This window comes from Stenella coeruleoalba (assembly GCF_951394435.1).
Source record: "Stenella coeruleoalba genome assembly, chromosome: 1".
Lineage (NCBI taxonomy): Eukaryota > Metazoa > Chordata > Mammalia > Artiodactyla > Delphinidae > Stenella > Stenella coeruleoalba.
Window position 1 is genome coordinate 90,305,050 of NC_137169.1, and position 14,400 is coordinate 90,319,449.

General features: G+C 33.4%; 1 protein-coding gene across 4 annotated transcripts in view; it reads right to left on the bottom strand.

Annotated features, from left to right (window-relative positions):
- COL11A1 (collagen type XI alpha 1 chain) overlaps positions 1–14,400 on the bottom strand; it is a 199,622-nt gene that overhangs the window by 46,428 nt on the left and 138,794 nt on the right. For all 4 annotated transcript variants that reach the window (XM_079934210.1, XM_079934208.1, XM_079934211.1 and 1 more), the window contains 3 exons: positions 5,880–5,987; positions 1,671–1,778; positions 687–740 (listed from right to left, as the gene is read on the bottom strand). In XM_079934210.1, the coding sequence (XP_079790336.1) occupies positions 687–740; positions 1,671–1,778; positions 5,880–5,987 (270 nt within the window). The remainder of the gene's footprint in view (positions 1–686; positions 741–1,670; positions 1,779–5,879; positions 5,988–14,400) is intronic.

The following is a 14,400-nucleotide window of genomic DNA, read 5'->3' on the forward strand; positions in this document are numbered from 1 at the left end:
AAAGTAATGATATATGAAACCTCAGAATTTTCTTTATATGTAAACACATGCAAACTCAGTATTATATATTAAGTATACTGGAACTCCTTATTTTGAGCAATAGACTTCAATGGCTTTATGAGTCTTACATACATAAATATTACTTCTTAACTGTCCTTTTTTCCAACATAAATAACTGATCAGGCACTATAAAAGATCCAAACATTAAAGAGTCATTGGATTGGATTGCTCTTTTTCTTAAAACTGCCACACAGTGGGAAGAGTGCTTAAAGCATAGGTTCTGGAGGTATGTGTGGTTCAGGGACCACTGGGGTACCTGAGTCCCTGTCAGGTTTCCACTAGGTCAAAAATCCTTTTCATAACAACTTTAAGATATTATTTGTCTTTAAACCATGTGGTATTCAAACTAATGGTGCAAAAACAATGGAGGGTAAAATTGCTGATGATTTAGTCTCATTCTGTGGCTTTTAGGGTTGGAATTATTGCATTTCTTAACACATAATTTGAAAAGAGGTTTTATTAAAATTGACTGAATCTCAAACTGAATAGTTCCCACAGAGGTAATATAGTAGTAATATTATAATCTTCGGAGAGGTAAGGGAATAGTAATATGAAAAAATATCCATGGTTAACACCAAAAGGAGTTAAATGAATAATGCCCCCTCAATAAGAAATAGGAAACTTACATTTTCTCCTTTGTCACCCTTGCTGCCTTTTTGTCCTGGTTCACCGATTTCACCCTGTATTTGAAAGATTTGAGTTAAAGTTTATCTCTAATATGCCATACCTGCCATTGCATTGTCATCACTATCATTGTATGATTATATTTTACTTTAATGTAATTATGTGCTAACATTTAATGTCACAGTTTAAATTGGAAAAGCCTGCTTCTCACTTTCTAGTATTGACTAATATTGATTTCTAATATTGATTAGTATATAGACAAACAAAAGTGAACTGGACTTTGAGGAATACTGCAGCTGGATTTTTAATTCACAAAATCAATTTTGTCTGAAATATTACCAGTATAAACTAATAATGAAAATACATTAATTTATATAAAAATATAATTACACATTAATCAAAAATCAGTTATTTTTTCTCCTAGTTTTCCAACTGCTAAAATGTTGCACATTATCAGAGCACTGGTTAACAAATTTTGTTATATAATTTCACAATAATATTAGAAAATATATTCAGTTCAAACACAGCATAGCTATACATTCAAAATTAAGAGCTTAGAATCTTTACTTATAAGTTAGTAAAAAATAGGGAAGTATAGGATTATCAAATATGTATGCAGCTCATTCTTAAATTTTAATTCTGCAATATCCAAGACACCACAGCTAAATGTATACAAGTAATTAATTAAATTAATTTCACATTTATTTCAGAAACATATATTTAAAAATAGATAAGCAACTTTGGCATCTGTTATTTTTTCTCACTACCATTGTTCTTGTCTTGTTTATATCCTACATACTATTTCCTGGGAAAACAATAATTCTCAACCTCTAAAATAAAACTTTTGAGCACAAGGAAGCTGTATTGAAACTTTGGAAAAGATATCTTTAGATTTGACATCTAATCTTAAAAGAGATTATATCCAGGATTCTTAAGGAAAAATTTATTTTTCACAGGATGCACTAATATGAATAAAGAGCACTCACCTTGTCTCCATCCTCTCCTGGGGAGCCAGCAGGCCCAGCAGGCCCTGGGAGACCCACAGGGCCTTGTACTCCATCTCTCCCTGCGGGGCCTTGGGGACCTTTTTCTCCCTGCATTGAAAATCCAGCAGGTCATTACTTTGCCGTAAGAAACCTATAAATTAGCTATTGTTACAATTTTTAAGTACAGCTACAACAGTCATACTCTGGCTTCCATATTTGACAAGGAAATTGCTTTGATTTTCCCCCAAAGTATATTTTCCCAATATATTGCTATTTCCTAGTAGCAAATGATAACACAAAAGATCTCTACATTCTTTCGTGACTAAGAATACTAACACTGTTAACAATTTATGAATCTCAAGTTATGGGTCACAAAAACAATTAAGACCCAACTTGGAATTTTTCTTTCAATCACACATTTTCAAATCAAGCATTATATATTGATAAATCAGATGCTCGATGTTTGTGAAAACTCACTGACCCTTTACTCTTTTTCTGTGCTGCTTGTATACCCAACTTTATAATATGCTTTATGTGTAGACTTTTTCTATTTTTTAACAATGTTTCATGAATTTTTCTAGATTTTGATATTTTCTTTCATTGCTGCTTTTACTGATTCAAAATGACAAGGCTGTTAGCTTTTTAAAAATTTTTGTTTACTTTTTGACAATGACATTATTTTCCTCTTTTTAAAATTTAACTATATTGTGTAGTTTAAAAAGTATAGGCTTGAGGGCTTCCCTGGTGGCGCAGTGGTTGAGAGTCCGCCTGCTGATGCAGGGGACACGGGTTTGTGCCCTGGTCCGGGAGGATCCCCACATGCCGCAGAGTGGCTGGGCCTGTGAGCCATGGTCCCTGAGACTGCGCATCTGGAGTCTGTGCTCCGCAATGGGAGAGGCCACAACAGTGAGAGGCCCATGTACCGCAAAAAAAATAAAATAAAAAAATAATAAAATAAAATAAAAAGTATAGGCTTGATAATAAAGATAGCAAAAAATCCTTTCAGAGCTTAAATAAGTGATTTCCTAAAAGTCAAGGCTTCATCAGTTCTGTACAAAATTATTCCTGATTGCAGTTGGTGGTTCTATCTTTTCTCCCATTACGCAAGCTGGGAATCCATGTCATTAGTTCCTGCATTTACATTATCCTGCTCCCCACCCCTCTGTCCCTCACCACCTCCTGTCCATTTACGATGACTAAGTTTTATCTCTTGAATATATTTACTTCTCTTTATCTCCACCATTAGCATCTTACCCCAAAATACTAGTAGGCTTCCTCTCAACTATTGAAATGTTTCCTTCTTATCTCACATCTATTCTTACTTCCAAGCTATCCTCTGTACTGCAATCAGAGAGACAATCATCTTACCAACATTCTTTATAGTCAATTTACTTGTTTACCATTCCTAAGGTAAAGACCAAGCTGCTAGTGTGGTCTGCCATTACCTGGCTCCTACTACCTATGGAACAGCCTCTAGCCTCCCTTGCCCTTGCTCTCTATATTTCAACCCATGTAGATCTTTTTTAGTTCAACTTGATGCCATACCCTTCCTGTCACTTGGCCTGAGCACATGTTGTTCACTTAGCCTGGAATGCCCCTAGGAGGACCCTCCACTTAGTTAATTCCTCCTCATCTTTTACATTCCATCATCAATGTCCTACCCAAGGAAAGGCTCTGATTCCAGCTTAGGTCCCTCTGTTATAAGCTGACATACACCAGTACATTTCCTTATATCATTAGCCAGAGTTTGTAATTATACAGGTACTTAGTGATTCTTTGTTTATTATCTAAAGCCCCATCAGACAATAAATTGTGTGAGGGCAGAAGCTGTCTGATTTTGTATTCCATTGTACCTAGCTGGCCTATGGCCCAGAGTAGCCATTTAAGGCTAGTTAGTTAATTGCTTAATGACAACAAAAATAACAAAATGTCTATAAAACAAAGTTAACAAGTTTATTACTTTATTGGGTTCCATACATTCTTATTGTATTTTTCAAAACTATGCCATAATTATCATTTAACACATACCTCTGATGTCACATTGGAGACCTTTTATTTCCTTCAAATTAAATATTGCAATGTCTCAAAACTATCTCCACTCATAAAATGTGCTGTGCTATTCACAGTGAATGTCACTATTTTGAACACATGAGCTGATTCAGATATTTCTCCTTAATTTGGATTTCCTTGAGAGACTGAACTCCAAAAATCAATCCTTTTATATGAGAGTATCTGTAAATAAGACAGATTAATTCTTAACTGCCTTCATTACAGTACACATAATCTCTAGCCAGGAATCACCTGCTGTTTATTTCTTCTGATCCTGGTCTGTGTGGAATCTATACCACTATATCAGATTTATATTTGGGTTTAGGAAGAGGTAAAAGACTTTGCTTAACATCTTAGCCAACGTGTCCATCAGTTTTTACTAAACGTCTGCATGGAGGGCTATGGGTATTTTCACCCAACACTTCTATAACCATTTGATGCTACCATCCCTAGATAAATAACTTCTTCAAAAGTACTACCTAATACTGTGTCCAGCACTTAGTAGCTCTCAATAACTATTTGTTGAATAAAAGAACAGTGGAATGAACACCTTGGAGTTTTTGTTGGTGGTGGGAATAACAGAGAGAACAGGTGGGCAGAACATTCTCCTCTCCCTCCCTCCTCATAATACCACCAATCACCAACAAAACCTGGGCCAAATCTTATCTCTGAAAAGGGCTTCTGTCAATAATTTCTCCTCTATATCACCAAAGTAATTTATTATCATTTCCAATACTTTTCCATATTCTTGTCTTTGTTTCAATATTTTACTTTTTCTTCATAAAGTCAAGGTATTTAAAACCCAGCCTTCAACTTATTATCTTCAGAGAATTCTTGGCTTCTCTAATAAGTATATTCTCAATTGGTATACTAAAGCAATGCATATCTGTTTTCTCTGTATACATTCTTCATTGTGTTGTGCCAATATACGAGTGCCCTGAATTTTTGAATGAACTTGTATGAAAGGGCCTGAATCTATATCTTTTATATCCCCTCCCAGTGCACAGTACACTATAAAAGTTTTATGGACAAATCTTTAGGTCTGAGATTGGTTGGAAATTATAGAAATTGTAAGAAGGAGCCAAAGAACAATTTTTTATAGTTGTCTTTTAACATCTCAGAAAATAATGTCTATATTTTCAACAAATTTACTAAGCTGGAAATACATTGCTTTAAAAACTTCTCAGCAATTAAAAATGCTTTCTCTGTCACCAAAAGATTCTAACCACAGGTGATATGGTCCTATTCTAAATATGTCTAAAAGGTAGTAGATTACAGAAAAACAGTCACTTTAATTTGGAAATACTTAAACAAGATCACAAACAGTAATGTCAATGGACAATGAAAGCAACTTGCTAAATCTCACTCAACTTGCTAAAACTAGGTCCTTAGTGATTAAAAGGTATTTTGAAGATTATAGGCTTAAACTAGATAATATATTTCAAAACTTACATATACACAAAAGTATTGAACTCACATTTTTTGCATACAATGATCAGCAATTTTTATATATATTTACTGAACAAGTTTGTGTTTTAACCTTAGAGGATGAGAGAATGCTTTAGTTGTTTTAGAAAATTAATATGATTAAGTGAAAAGCAGGAACAAAATTAGGGGAGAAATCTTGATGATGAAACTTAAACCTAATGAACAGAATATATCCATAATTATTAAATAAATATAAGATAAAATAATTGACCAGATGTTTTCCACCTCTTTCACTGTAGATCAAAACTCAAATCACACGAGAAGTGCAGCCTCTTTCTATGCATTTCACTTACAGACCATGAAAGTGATTGGAAATTAAGTTGTACTACAAGAGGAGTGAAAAGTGAACACTTTTCTAATATAAAGCAGCAAAGTATGGTTTTAATCAAAAGTCCAGTTTTATCTTTCAAAAGGAACAAACTCAGAAGCCTTTCACATTAATAATATCCAACTCCCCCACAGATATTAGGGTTTCATAAAATGTGGAAAAATGTCATCTCATTTAATGAATTTGAAATTTTCTGTATTATAAATATAAAAATAAGTGTGTTTATATGCCAGGCACATATGCAGAAAGAATGCAGTGGACTATGAAGAGCTAATATCCTTGAATAAAAAGTAATAACTTGTGCAGGATGACAGTATAATATATTCCTCCTTGAAATTACTTACAGGAGCACCTTTCTCTCCAGCTGGACCAGGAGGACCCTGAGGTCCTGGTCGCCCTGGCAAACCAATTGGGCCAGCTGTTCCTGCTGACCCACGTTCTCCTGGTGAGCCCTAGCACAGTGGAAAAAAGGTATTTTGTTATTAATGATGGAAAAATTTACACTTAAGAATCACTTATTTAGTTGTGAAATCTTACAGTTTACATAACATAAAAGTCACTTTTAGACAATTTTAAGATCTCAGACAGGAACAGTACTCACAATTTAAAAGATTAAGTTCTAGCCCCAATATTAAGCACAGATACTAAAGTTAAGAAATACTGATAAGAAGAAAAATATTTCAAAATTATATATCTTTAATATTTTACAGATGTTTTCTCTTTTCATTTAAGTGTTCACAATTGTTCACAATGTTTTATAAGACATAAATCCAACAGTACCTTCCTATACAATTTTCTCCCTGTATTATTCTGGATTGGCATGATACACTGTCTAGACTAGCATTTTTCAAAGTGATTTCTGGACTTCACCTCAAACTTGCTGAATCACAATTTCAAAGTCCTAAAAATGAGTTAAGAAATTGTCATTGCTTTGAGGTACAAATATAATTTTTTACATAATAAAGTCCAATAATCACTATCCCAGAGCTTGGACTTTTTCCTGAAAATAAGTCCTTAAATTTATCTTAGAATTCTGTAGGGACCATTGGGTTTTATTATGAACACTAACTAGATAATTCACATTTGACTAGGTATGCCCAATTGAGTTTCAAAATAGAGGCTATATATTTTCAATTAGTTTGCTTAAAAAATACCTAATATGTAAAATTTTAAAAAGTGTGGATACTGCCTTCATATTAATTATCTCTATCAACAATTTAAGAAAACATTATTTAAAGCAAGAATAAAAGAAATGCAAATGTAGATTTACTAAGTCATGTATAGGTCAAAGATAACCTATTTACCATTTCCAATTTTATTTATTGAAAGATAACAAGAATATTGTCTTTGCATTAGATTCCTAAATGGGTGGCTAAGTTTTAATTTATCATTTTCTTTCAAGATTGAACTAATGTGAAATATTAGAAAATATGATTATTAGCAGATTTCCTTAATAATTAAGAAGTCTAAATAATAACATCATCATTTTAAAACTCAAAGAAATGATTTATAAAAGCTGGAAAATATAGTACTGTCACATTTATCTTCTAATATTACTCTCCCTATGTACTTAGAAGTCATTTTATTATACAAATATGAATTATTGACTTTGTTCTAATTTCTATTTTTATTAGCTAGAGAACTAACTAAATATGAACACAAGAACAATGATAATGACAATTTGTATTGATGTAGTGCTTAAGAGTTGTGTGAAAAATAAATTTTTACCAATCATAATTCAAATACTAAAGAAGAAGAGATTACAAAGGAAAACTTCAGTTAGTATTTTTTAAATAATAAACATCTGTCCTCTGTCAAAATGTTATTTTTAATCTAATAATATTAAAATATTTTATGCAAAAGAGTCAACCACAAGTGGTGTGACTGTTAACCAGATGGCAGACTTTGGATGAATGATTCCAGAGGCCAATGCAGAAATTAAAAATGGGAATAGAGTCCTCTGAGTGCATTCAAGAAGTGCAGCCCTAAAAGTTGAAGGCATGCAAAGATTTGTCTCTACTTAGCAGAGACAGCAAAGAAAGAAAGGAAGCCTGGAGGCTGAGGAGGAGGGCAGGGGAGGGAGGAAGATGGACAATGAAAGAGAGAAAAAGAGAGAGAGAACAGAGGAGGAAGACAAGGATTAAAAGGAGGAGAAGGAGAGCAAGGACCCTGAAATTGAGAGGAATGCAAAGAATTCTGAATTACAGAAAAGAGAGAAAGAAAAAGTTCAGTAATGAAAGCACTCTTTTTTGGTGTAAGTATAAGCAGAAAACAATATACAGTGTGACTAGGGTGATTCTGTTTTATTCGGGTAAACACTATCATCCCTAAAGATAAATCTCTAATATCTGAAAATCTGATTTCTTGAGGATCAGTGTGCATACAAGGTGGGTGTGTTACATTTTCATTTTAATATTTTACTTGTAAAATCTCACAAAAGCATTACTACCCATTAGTGTTATCAAATCTAAACTAAGCATCCAATTTAAGGGCTGAAATATTTTATTTGTAATTGATGATACAAAAAGAGATGCAATTTTGATATGTCAGGTCATGAAACCTTTCTCTTTGATCCTGTTTTAAATTTAAACCCCAACTTTTCAAAGACTACCTGAGGAAGATATCATTTTAGACTGTGTTGAGCTTGACAGCTATGAGACCAGAATGATAAAAGAGGAAGTTCACTAGAAAACAGATGTGTATATTAAGAAAATTTATTATTTTCCAACTATTGAGTCTACTAAACAACTATTGTGCTAAGTACTTTACAAATGCAATATAATTTAATTCCTGTATGACTTGTTTACTTTTTAGGTAAAGGCGGCCGTAAGGCCCAGTGTCTAGCTCATGCGCCCTGATTCACACAAAGTTTCTTCCTGCAATACAGAGTACTTCATAAATGGTGAAGAAAAAATTCCCTGGTTGTTTGTACCACAATAATTCACACATATTATGCTAAATTTTAATAAGTAGAGGAAATAGAAGACATTTAAGACCACTTCTACCAGAACAAGCTCACATTGGTTGAACACTTTCTAAAATGAGAAAACTTGAAAGAATTAATGGCAATGCTTATCTCCTTTGTCCAAACAGTCATTCTCTGACATTCATACAGTCTAGATATTTTTGATAACAGCATGCTCTGCAGTGATTTTATTTTATACATCTATAAATGAAAAGTGAAAATCTCTGATGATACCTACTGATTAAGCACATGCTGTTATCAACATACAGAACTTATTTAAATATTCCCAGGTCAACTTTTAAGAGTAAGCCTTATGAATCCTTTAATCCCAATTGAATCACTGAAGAAATTCCATTAAAAATGAAAATTTAAACCCGATATTAAAAAGAGAACATATTTAACAAAAATATAGTGAGACTACTCTCTTGTGACACTGATTGGGAATACAAAATGTATTATGGCAGGCATCAGCCCTTAAGAAGCTCACACTGCAGATTCATTTTTTTCCATAAAGGCTAGACAGTTATAGTTATAGAATTTATTGCATTGTCCTATAACTGGCTATAGTGAAGAACAGAGGGCTTTATATTTGTCAGATAAGTGAACAATTACATCTAAGATGAACATGTTTGGGTTTAAACATAGGTTAAATGGATAATAATAGGCTCACAAAGGTAAAATTTTTGCTTGTTTTTAAATTGATCTTCAGCCCTCTGAGTACTTACTGGCACATAGCAAGCCCTACGTAAAAGTGTCAACTGTATGTGTGATCTTTTCCTTCTCAGCACTGAAACCAGTAGCTTTCCCATCTTGAACAAACTGATTAACTTCTATTTGGCTCTATTTTCTCGCCAACAAAATAGGAACAGAAATAATTTGCCCTCTGTTTTTTCTGATATTATTGTGTTGATACATCTAAAGTCTGTCCTAAAATATGAATGCAACAGATGTTGGAGTACTGTACATGAACAGCTACATACTTTAAAAGTAGATATGCAATCTCAAATGATTGCAGAAGTTAAATTTTATAGGAGAGAAAATTAAGATCCAGAATGTGTATGGTATATCTAAGGCCATACAGTTAAAGAGTAGAGCTTTTCCCACAAAACAGTATTTTTAGTCCTAATTTAAACTGTTTACATACTCATCTCTATAGCAATGATAAATATTTTACCCATCAAAAGTGCTTAACTGGAAAGAACTCAGAGAAAAAGAGGCTAAAATCTGTAAAAATATTTCCCCAATGTATGATTTAAATAGCAATGGACACAAGGTAAATTAAAAGTTTTCTAAAGGTATGTATGGAATTACAGGAATCATAACAATCGTAATATCATGAAGTATTCTGTTATTTTAATACTAAACAGCAACCACTATAGGTCACTTATTTTCAACTGAAGGTTGGACATTTACTTATTTTTAAAAGAGAGGAATTTACATTTTTATAATTAGTGACCTCTCTTTAAGTTTATGTTAGCTTTATCCTCTTCTGCAGCCCTTTTCCCTAAACCTTGCAATGGTAATAAAACACAAGTCAATAGCATCAGTTTATTTCCTTGAAGCAATGAGAATAGTGGTTATTTCTCTAACTCTTCACACACAGGAGAACCCCAGATAAATATTTTCTGTTATATTCACTGGGTGTTTCATATTCTGAGAAGCATTTGTAAAGTAAAGGAAAGAGGTAAACAGAGAAATCATCTCATCAGCTTTCAATTAGAAGGCAGCCCACTAGAGAGAGGAAAAGAAACATAAACACAAGTCCTTATGAACAGAGCTATACAAGTAGAAAGCAAAAAAAGAAAAAAGTCTGCTCCTCTCTTTGTAAAGCCAAGTTGACCTTTGTGGCAAAACTAGTTTGAGGTAATTTTCACTCTGCAGATTACATGTATTTGAGATCAGATAAGCTGAAAATTCAGGTAAAATATCAAGCATTACCAGAGTTTAAAACATAAATTCTGAATGATTAAGTTAAAGTCCTACAATATCTCAGTCTTCGGTCACTGATCCCACCACCATCTCTCTACATGATTCATCCTGATTGGATGTCATAATAGCCCCCTGAGGTCTAACCGTATTCCAATAGAGAAAGTGTGCTTTAATTTTAAAAAGAATAGCATATGACCCAGTTAGTAAGTATAATCCTTCTAAAAACTTTTCCAGCTCCTTGTTTGAGAACTAAGTAAAAAGCCAGTGAAAAGAAGGTTCTCTGGAATGGGATGTGGACAAATAATTAGAAGAAATAGGAATTATGATAAGAAGGGCATATAAAATCCTAAGGGAGAGACAACAACAGGAAAAAATAATAGCACATAAAGAGGAAAAGAGAGAATCATCAGGGGACAATCATGAAATAGGAGTCATAGGAAAGGAATAAAGACTGATACGTTGCACAGTTGTGAAATCTTGGACTTTTACCTTTTAGCAGCTATGTGCCTGCCCCCTCCCCATATACATTCTCCATATTAACTCCTACTCCTGGGGACGGGGAAGAAATGTGGTTGTAAGGATAGAGGGCCTTTACCCGCACACTATTTTATTTTTTTAAATCTCCTTATTTTTAGAGAAATAACTGCTGGCAATGAGGAGATTTTTTAAAATTATTATTATTATTATTTTATCTTTTGGCCACACCGGGCGGCATGTGGGATGTTAGTTCCCCCACCAGAGATCGAATCCATGCCCCCTGCACTGGCAGCGCGGAGTCTTAACCACTGGACTGCCAGGGAAGTCCCAGAGGGGACTTTTTTTTTTTATCAGAAAAAGCATATGAGGGAGAGATTATTCAGGGAATACATTTTCCTTGATTTTGTTTTATGAAAATATAGGTGGTAAATGCAATCTGAGAACTCGTTTGCATAATATATTTGTATATACTGTGTTAACATAAATATAAAATGTTTACTCAGTTTGTGTTCAACATATGAGAAAAACGCCGTGCTGCCTTCCTCTCTTGCCGTTCAGCCCCTTGCTTCTTCCTGCCTTGCGTGTGTGCATCAAGACACCCACTTAGCGAGTAAACCCCCTGAGATGAGAAAACATGCCCTGCTTTGATGGGCATCTATTACCAGCTTTTTTGTACATCATCACGCATACAGAGAACGCTTGGTTTTTGCCAGATTTTAGAAGCCCAAAGTCACAGTATCCTGTTGGGATAAATTTTGTTTGTCTTCAGCAGGAGCACTAAAAACTGTTTCTCAATATACATTCATTCCGAGTAGCTAGATCTTCAGAGAACTATGACATTGAGATACCAATTCTTTGCTAAGAGGACTAAAACAGTGATGAAGACTTCAAGACTAAGTCTAACCCACAAAAAACTTGCTTTTCATAGATCAAATTGATTTTTATTTATATCTTTAACTCCAACCTAATTCCTTTAGGGAAAATACATTGTTTACACTTCAACTTCTTTGTTCTATCTTTTAATATATTACTCATTATTTAATATGTTATTTTATCTATTCCACATCCATCATCCTCAGTAAACCATAAGCTCTATGCAGGAAATGTCCATTTAATGAATCTATAAAACTCCAGCTTAATAGATTGGTGTATTCAGATATTTATTTAATTATAGTTTTCCATAAGAAAAAACTTACAGCAGCTTACAGGGAAGACATAAATAAAAGATAATATAAATAAGAAATGTTAGGTAAGAAATGTAAAGAAGCAAGTAACTTTTTTATTGGCAAAAAATAGGACTAAAAATATTAGTAATCTAAAAATGCATACTAGAGACCAAGGCTTTTCCCAAATGCAGGTCATGATCCATTGATGGTTTATGAAGTCAATGCAATGGGTCTTGTACAGCATTTTTAAAAAGTAACTCTAATAAAATAAAGAAGATAATATTAAAGTACATTATATGTACTTTTTGTATAGAGTTGAACGCAAAATTACAAAAACAGTCAAAAAGCAAGGAGTTTTCTTCTCTACTGTGTCCCCAATTTGACTCCATTATTTCCGTAAGCCATAACAAAAAGAGAAATTTAATTTTCGTAACAGTTGAAAGAAAAAAAAAGAAAAACCAGCTAACTGCTCAAGAAACTACAAACATTTCTAATGCTATTATTAGTAAGAGATTTCTTCTGAGGATACTCATAATAGGAGCCTTGCATACAAATCTCCCATATCCTCAAATAGATACTTTTGGTTGATACAACTCTACACGTTATAGTTTCTCTAAATACAAGCCAATGGCATCATAGCTAGACCTATCAGAGTTCAATAAATCCACTTCTATAGGCTGTCATAACAATGTGATACAAACAGTCTGGCCTATGTTTCCAACTGAATAGATTATGAATAAAAAGAATAGATGTTTAATATATTTATAAATGTATACATGTACACAGGTATAGATGGATGACTATTAAATACATTTTGCTTTGTATGGGCCAGAATATATTGAAAGGGTATAGTGTTTGACGTGCATAGCTGTGACATGTACACACTTTACAAATCTCACTGTGAGCAAGAACTGTTGATAAAAACCCTGCTTTTAGTTTTAGTTCATTGACGTCCTATGCAGTGAGGGAATTTATTATTTCTCTAGTATTCCAGAAAGACAGCACAACTACTCTCCTTAAGAATTGTATTCTAAGGAAAAAAGTTAAGGATTCAATAGTATACTGGAAAATATTTATGGTCATTAAGGATCCAACTTGTACATCCGTTTAAGCAGTTTAGTCTTTGATTCATTCAAGTTAAGAATGATTATAAAGAGCACATATAGGAATATTAAAGCCTAGTTAGCTGTAATATTAGCTCCTCTAACTCTTTTCCTTTTGACAAATTTTTCACCAAAATAGAGAAGGATGAAGAGGACTTGGAAAACTGCAACTGAGAGAGACAGAGAGAGAGGGAGAGAGAGAGAATGTTAGGCCAATGTTTACAGAGTAAGAGATACACATGTCTGGAAATGGGTCTATGTAATGTGCTGTGGTGTTTCGTTTTCAAAGGACTATGAACTTGGGCAAGTTGTTTACCTTCTCTAAGTCTCAGATCCCTTGCCTTTAAAAATGGAAAGATAATATCTACTGGGCCAGGTTGCAAGAATCAAATAAGATAACAATTATAAAGTTCTTAGCATGAGTTGAAAGAATAAATACTCTTAATAATTTCCTTTCCCTTTTCTACTTCCTTTACCATCCACATCTTTCTTTACATTTTTTCCTTAGAGAACTCATCACTTTGATATTTTTTCCTTAGTATGCATATGGGCTGAATCTCTATCTCTCTCTGTTCCTGTGAATTTTAGTCCTGCACTTACCAATACTTGGTCAATATCCCTAAGGTAAAGTTAATATGAGATTGATACAGACTCAGGAGTTCTACAGGATACTCTTACACCTTTATCCTTATGCATTACAATTTCATTGTCTCTCCCCATCTGACCAGATATTTTCCTCTGATATTTCGATGTCACATCTTTGATCAACATTGCAAAATGGAACATGTTATCTTTCTTGCCAAAGAAGTCAGCACTTCTTATTCTTTGTTTATACTCTCAGTTGCAAGATAATCCCCCTAAGTCTTTAACCTCAAAAAATGAGAATTAACATGAGCAAATTTTCTGAATAAATTATAGTTTACATCTAGAAAATCAACAACTTTTGTTTTAATCGTGGTAATTTGGAATTAAAAAATTTCAAAATCAAATTTCACATGCATGTAATTGCTTTAACTGGAGTAAACTGAGGCTTGTTTAGCACTTGCTATGAAGTGGGAGTCATCATCATGAACCTCTGTTATATTTTACAGCAATTAGAGTAATAGCATAAAGAACTAATAAATGTGGATGATCTCTTTCTTTTTAGTGGTTCCTTTTCCAACAACTTTGAGGAAGAATTTTAATTGGTTGATGCCTATTGAATTGTGTATGTTAATTTATTGTA